We start from the raw sequence: 6,712 nt of genomic DNA on the forward strand, positions 1-6,712 counted from the left end.
CTCTGGTGTATTCAAAATGTTTGATTTACAGGTACTATAATATGAAGGAAAACATCAAACCAAATATACACCCATAACCTGGCATTTTACACCCAAAGAATGTTGACTATACACCCAAAACCCTAAAAACCTAAATCCTAAACCGTAAACCCTAAACCCCTAAATCATAAACCCTAAACCCTAAAAATGAAACTCTAAAACCTAAAACCCTAAAACCCTAAAACCCTAAACATTAAACCCTAAAACGCTAAACGCTAAACCCTAAAACATAAACCCTAAACCCTAAACCACCCAACCTACTATACCCAAATCATTGAATTTTAGGGTTTAGGGTAATTATATTATTGTTGGACGAATTGAATAAGCGAGCTGTTCCGGGTAATAAACTTGTTAAAAAATGAATGCGTGCTCTCGCTCCTTTGTGTGTTTCTCATCCCTGCCCAGAAGTGGTGATCCAGATAGATTGGAACCCATATATGACGGTCTGCATAGAGATCTGCATAATACACCCAAACACAGACTATAAATACATCCGATAAAAATTAAATTTACACCTCTGCTGCAGATTTTAACTCAACACTACCTGAAAGCCACTTGTTGTCCACAAGACTAAAATTTAGCAGAAAATCATTCCAATTCCTATCAAATGAGTCTTTGCTATGAGAGTTTCATTTTTCCTCTCTGCTACATGTAATCAATTGATTCTTAATCTCGTTTTCCTTCCTATTTGTGCTCCAAACTCTTGTAGAAAAACCTGCAGCCTTGGCGTAGTTCCTGTAAAATTTTCCAGCATCTTCAAGGGTGGTAAAGGTCATTCCAACCTTCGGAACAAACTGGTCATCAACAACAGAGAGATGCTGCAGAATACACCATGTCAAAAACTATAAATACACCCAATTATTGCTAATATAATACACCAAAACGGCACCAACTCAACTAAAATGACAATAAAAGCCATAAGCTGTAAATACACAGGCTGCAGAATACACCATGACAAAAACTAAAAACACACCCAATCATGTCTGATATAATACACCCGAACGACAACAACTCAGCTAAAATAACAGAAAAAGCCATAAACTGTAAATACACCCACACTCCCAAACAAATACACCCAAAAAAGTTTTGATCTACACCCGAGCATCTGCTATAAATTCCAGATAATCAATCAAAACTAATACATTACATTCAATCCACAGATTTATGTTCACGGGGAAGTTTCACAGTCAATGTTCATGAATTATTCAGCTACATAATGCTATACAAATTACCGCAACAAAATTCAGAGTAATCGTATGTAAATCAAACCTTAGGAACTTCGTTAGATTCAAATTCATAATCCACTTCGCCCTGATTCAGCTGACAATATGAGGTTGAATCATCCATTATCTTCAAAACGAGTTCAAACTTTGATTTCAGAAACCAAAAAATCGAAAAGAAAACGAAGCTGGAGTTACAGAGAGAAGAACTAACGTCAATGACGAAGAACAAACCAATGAGAAAGGAGAGGAAAAGAACGATCGAAAAACCAGGGGAAGACGCGCGAGAAGAAGAACGATGAAATTTGGAAAGAAGGAAAACAAAGAAGGAAACAAATCTTTTAAATTTGGTAGTTATATAAACGCGAGATCTTTATATAGCGCGTGTAAGTGACGTAGGAGTTGCAGCGCGTTTTGGTGGATTAGGCGTTAATGAATTTATAATAATTATAAGCCCTAATCGCTTTTATACTAAGCTTTTCTCAAAAAAATATTAAATAAGTCATCAAAAGATTTTTATAACAGACTTACCGTTACTGCTCTTTATAGATAAGACGGACAAATAAATTGAATTGTAATAATGAGTTTATAAACCCTACAAAAGAATTAAATAGTATAATTTTTTCAGAAATTTATTAAGTCCAACATTTTTTTAAGAAACTTGATAATTATTCTTTTGTGGAAACTATATAGTACATAACTTATTAAATAAATAAAGGGTACATAGAGTTACCGAGTTACGAGGTCTAAAAATCGATTTAAATCAATAGTTGGAATTGTAAATCCATAAAAAAATTTTACCAAAAATATAATATTTTATTATTATTTTTGCTATAAAATATATATTTTAATTATAAAATAAAACTTTAAACCAGACTGAATCATCTAAAACATGACACAATCTAAATTCAAAAATAGAGTTAAACCTAAAATGGTTCTTGAGATTGGCGTTATGCACTAAAATTGTTCTTGAGATTCCAATTACACTAATTACGTTTCTGAGATTGAAAAAATGCACCATATCAGTTCCTGACCTATTTCCATTAACGACGTGATGAATGATAACGTGGACTGTAAGTGACACGTGTCACTTCATGATTTGGCCACGTGTAATGGTACAATGATGTGGTGAGTAGTGACACGTGGCATGCTGACGTGGATGGTTGTGCTACGTGTCACAATGTTATTTGGCCACGTGTCCATTTGTGCCACGTGTCGCAACAGTATTCGTCCACGTATCATCCATTATGTTATCGTTGTATATGCACCAAATTAGTCCCTCACTTTGCATTAAGTAACTCATTTTAGTCCCTAAAATTGAATGTCGTTCACCAAACTAGTCCCTTCACCAATTTTTTCTCATTTTTTTTAAATTTAAAATTTTAATATCTTAGATACACTAATTTTAATTCTATTTTTTCATATATTGTTTAAATACAAGTGCTTTTATAAAAATTTTTAAGATTTTATTTTTTAGTTTTAATTATATAATTTTTTTAATAATTTAACATTGGTAAATTTTGTAATATATAAGTATGTTATTATAAAAAAAATAATTATATGATTGATTAGACATATTTTTTCATAAAAAAAAATATGTGTTTTTAACAATAAATTAATAATTAAAATAAATATTTTTTTTCTTATGAAATACACGTTTTCGTTATGTGTAAATGAGCTAGAATGAGCTAGATTGAAGGCACTTCAAGCATCCTCACTACCATCTTTGACCTCTGCAGTCTAGACGAAAGAGGTCAGAGATGGTAATGAGGGAAGCTTGAAATGCCTTCACGTCAACTCCAAGACGGCGGTTATTAGGGGTATCCGCAATAAAAAAATATTTTATAAAAGAACTGAAAGATGTCGGAGATGTTAGTGAAGGTGTTTGAAAAGTCAACTCTAAGTCGGTGGTTAGGGTATTCACAAGAGAAAAAATATTTTATAAAAACACTTTTATTTGAAGAACATGTGAAAAAATAGAATTGAAATTAATGCATTAAAAAATATTGAGAATTTTGAATTTATAGAAAAAACTGGTGAATGGACTATTTTGGTGCACGACATTCAATTTCAGGGACTAAAATGAATCACTTAATGCAAAGTGAGGGACTAATTTAATGCATATACAACAAATGACATAATAGATGACACGTGGATGAATACTGTTGCGACCCATAACACAAACGGACACGTGGCCAAATAACATTGTGACACGTGGCACAACTATCCACGCCAGCATGCCACGTGTCACTGGTCACCACATCATCATACCATTACACGTGACCAAATCATGAAGTGACACGTGTCACTTACAGTCCACGTCATCATGCCATGTCATCACGTCGTTAATGGAAAATAGGTCAGAGACTAATATAGTGCACTTTTTTCAATCTCAGAGACGTAATTGGTGCAATTAGAATCTCATGAACAATTTTAGTGCACGACGCCAATCTCAGGAACCATTTTGGAGTTTAACTCTCCAAAAATAATACCGAATAAAAAAACAAATCTAAATCTAATAAAATATACTTGGGAACCGAGTCGAGTCGGGTATTGAAATATTGAACAACCCATACTGTGAGCAAAGCAGCGGGGTTTCGGGTTTAGAAAAGGAAAACGAAGCAAAATAAGACCGACGAGAACCCTAAATCCTACCCTCTTCTCCCAGTAGCGGTTCCTTCTTCCCTTCGTCCTACGCAACGCATTCCCCTTCGCTGTCGTCGTCTCCTTCCGGTCGCCGGCGTCGCCTCCGTTCCGGTAGGCCCTCTGCTCCTTTTTAATCCCATGCTGTGTTGCTCGTTATTTGCTCATTGTTGCCGCTATATTGTGCTGTCACTGCTGTATTAATTGTTCTTCTTGTTGGTTATTAGAGTTAGCTTTAGTTATGATTTTTTATTCATGCGATTATGAAACTTTGGTTGATGATTTACTTTTAAGTTGAAACAAGAAGCTGCCTCTTAGAGAAGCTTCCAGAGTGTGCAGAGAAGGAGCAAGATGATTATCCCAGTCCGTTGCTTCACCTGTGGAAAGGTGATTTTCTCTTCTTCCTTGCATTTCAACACACTGTTGTTCTTTCTTTTTTCACGGTTTCAGGGTTTATTTAATAAGTCTTTGGATAATTGGTGCTCAATTTTTGTTTATAGGTTATCGGAAACAAATGGGATGCATATTTGGACCTTCTTCAGTCAGATTACTCTGAAGGGTCAGTTTCGCCCTCTTTCTTCATACTTTCAATTCCTAGTTTTCTTCGGTTAGGGTTTATAGCCTGTGTATTTTATTACTGTTGCGACTGCCTTATTATATATGTAATATTTACATCTTATAATCCTGTTATTGATTTTGTATAGCTATGTTAATCATCGCTAAAATTTGAATGTGGGGTTACTAATTACATACTTGCATATGCTGAGCCGAGTTAGATAGAAAGATTGATTTTATTTTATTTTTTGTGGTGACTTGAACGGCTGAAGGGTCGTTTCACTTGTTTGTCTATCTATTAGTTATTAATTTATTGGATCTAACATGCTTGGCAAAACGGTAGTATGAGTAGTCAATGGTTTAGGATGGATGGTAAACAAATCCTGATTAGTATGATCTATCAGAAGCTATTTGATTGTTGTACATTATTTTAACCTTTTCAATTCAACATGCATTTGCCTATGTTCAATATGTGAAATCTGGTATTGCTTTTTCAGTTTTCCTTAACTGCTGATGGCATTTTAGTTGATTAGTTAGGTCTAATATGGTTGCCTTAACATCACGGATTGCAGAGATGCGCTGGATGCTTTGGGGCTGGTTCGTTATTGTTGTAGGCGTATGCTTATGACGCATGTTGACCTCATTGAGAAGCTCCTGAATTACAACAGTAATGTGTCTCTCTCTATAATGTCATTGTTTTTTGTTTCTTCTATTCATCCCCATTTTCTAACTTCGCCTGTTTTGTACTTGATGTTGCATTTGGTTTCAGCTCTTGACAAGTCTGATCCCAGTTAAAAATGATGTATGGAATTGGGTGCGCATGTCATTCTTCCGAATCACATGTCTACTATTTTAGATTTTACTTCTTGAACATATCTGTTCTTTCTTTTTGTTGTTGTTGTCATTGGCATATAAACTTCTCTGTAGATTTGCACAGTGGCCTAAAGTTCTATGCCTCTTTTGCAGACTAGCTTAAGTGCTTTTGTTTCATCTATTGTTTTCTCTCTTATTACACAGTCCTACATTTCTCTCTCTAACATGAAAGTGAAAGTGCATAAAAATTTTCCACAATTGATGGAAGGGGAAGTTTCCAACAGAAAAAAAAGGGGTAAAGTGGCATCTTAAGATTTGTCTTTCATGAAAAACACGGCAAAATTAATTGACCAATGAAAAAATAAAAGGATCTTCTCCTCTCAACTTTCTTTCTTTATGTGCTCTCTGTGCGTGCGTGTGTGCGTGATATAACAGATGAGGTTAGATTTTAGAGTTTTCCCATGATCAAGGATCAATAATCACTCAATAGCATGAAAAACTAATGCAAATATTATACTACTAACTATCATGGAAAATCATTACCACTTCCAAGTAAAAACGGAGATTTTTGTTCCTATTCTGAAAGGTTAAAAAAATGGCTTTATTTTGGCATACCTCCATATAAAACAACTCCATTCGAAGCTGTCATTGAACACAAACAAAGCTGTGTTTTGACTCACGGAAACTTTTGCCTTTTCCACATTACTTTACTTTGGGAGAACTATATATTAAGTTGAAAGCTATTCACACCAGTTTCAATGAGGGAAATTGAGCTTTGAGTACAGCAGCACACAATAGGCATATCTCATCATTGTTGGATGTAGTAATACAACCTCAAGAAAAGGACTAGTACTTTTGAAGTTTGAACTAAAGAAGGGTTAGTCAAATATCATATCATTAAGCCATCTAGTGTGACACATTGAGGTGTCACTTTTGTCTATTGATGTTGGATTCAAATGTTTTCACCTACTTAGTCTTCACTCAAATGAAGTCTAGAAACGATATAAAGGGTTTGTTATTATTTTCATTCTCCGCCCCCCCCCCTCCCCTCTCCCCCTCTAATTCCATGCATACTTTGTTTCATATTACCCTTAAAATTGTGATTGGCCTTCCCACTCTGTTTTATATGGATTAAATTTTCATTTTGGTTTTTGAAATTACCGTGATTATTCATTTTAGTTCACCCTATAGTGATACCCTAGATACACGTTCGGACATTATTTTAGTCTCTCTATGGTGTTGAGTCAGTGAACGAAATACTGAGGTGGCAAAATCTTGCCACGGTGAACACTGCAACGAGACTAACTGATGCGACAAGATTTGTTTTTGAACCCAATATAGTTTCTGAAACTCTAATTTTATTCTCATTATTTATCCGAGTGCCAGTCTTTTCATCCTCCTTTCTTATCTTCTTTTTCTTCTTTTTCCACAAATTTAAATTT

The 6,712-nt window shown here is 34.7% G+C and overlaps 1 protein-coding gene across 3 annotated transcripts; it reads left to right on the top strand.

The window, feature by feature from the left end:
- On the top strand, positions 3,788-5,466 carry LOC107630151 (DNA-directed RNA polymerase subunit 10-like protein). Of its 3 annotated transcripts, none has more exons than XM_016333212.2 (5): positions 3,788-4,016; positions 4,197-4,289; positions 4,403-4,461; positions 5,030-5,124; positions 5,227-5,466. In XM_016333212.2, exons 2-5 carry the CDS (start codon positions 4,254-4,256, stop codon positions 5,250-5,252), a joined length of 216 nt encoding a protein of 71 aa, XP_016188698.1. In that variant the 5' UTR covers positions 3,788-4,016; positions 4,197-4,253; the 3' UTR covers positions 5,253-5,466. The 3 variants fall into 3 exon arrangements, with proteins under 3 accessions (XP_016188698.1, XP_016188700.1, XP_016188699.1); XM_016333214.2 differs by having other exon boundaries at positions 3,810-4,016; positions 4,207-4,289; XM_016333213.2 differs by having other exon boundaries at positions 3,810-4,016; positions 4,210-4,289.

The sequence above is a fragment of the Arachis ipaensis genome, chromosome B03 (genome assembly GCF_000816755.2).
Source record: "Arachis ipaensis cultivar K30076 chromosome B03, Araip1.1, whole genome shotgun sequence".
NCBI lineage: Eukaryota > Viridiplantae > Streptophyta > Magnoliopsida > Fabales > Fabaceae > Arachis > Arachis ipaensis.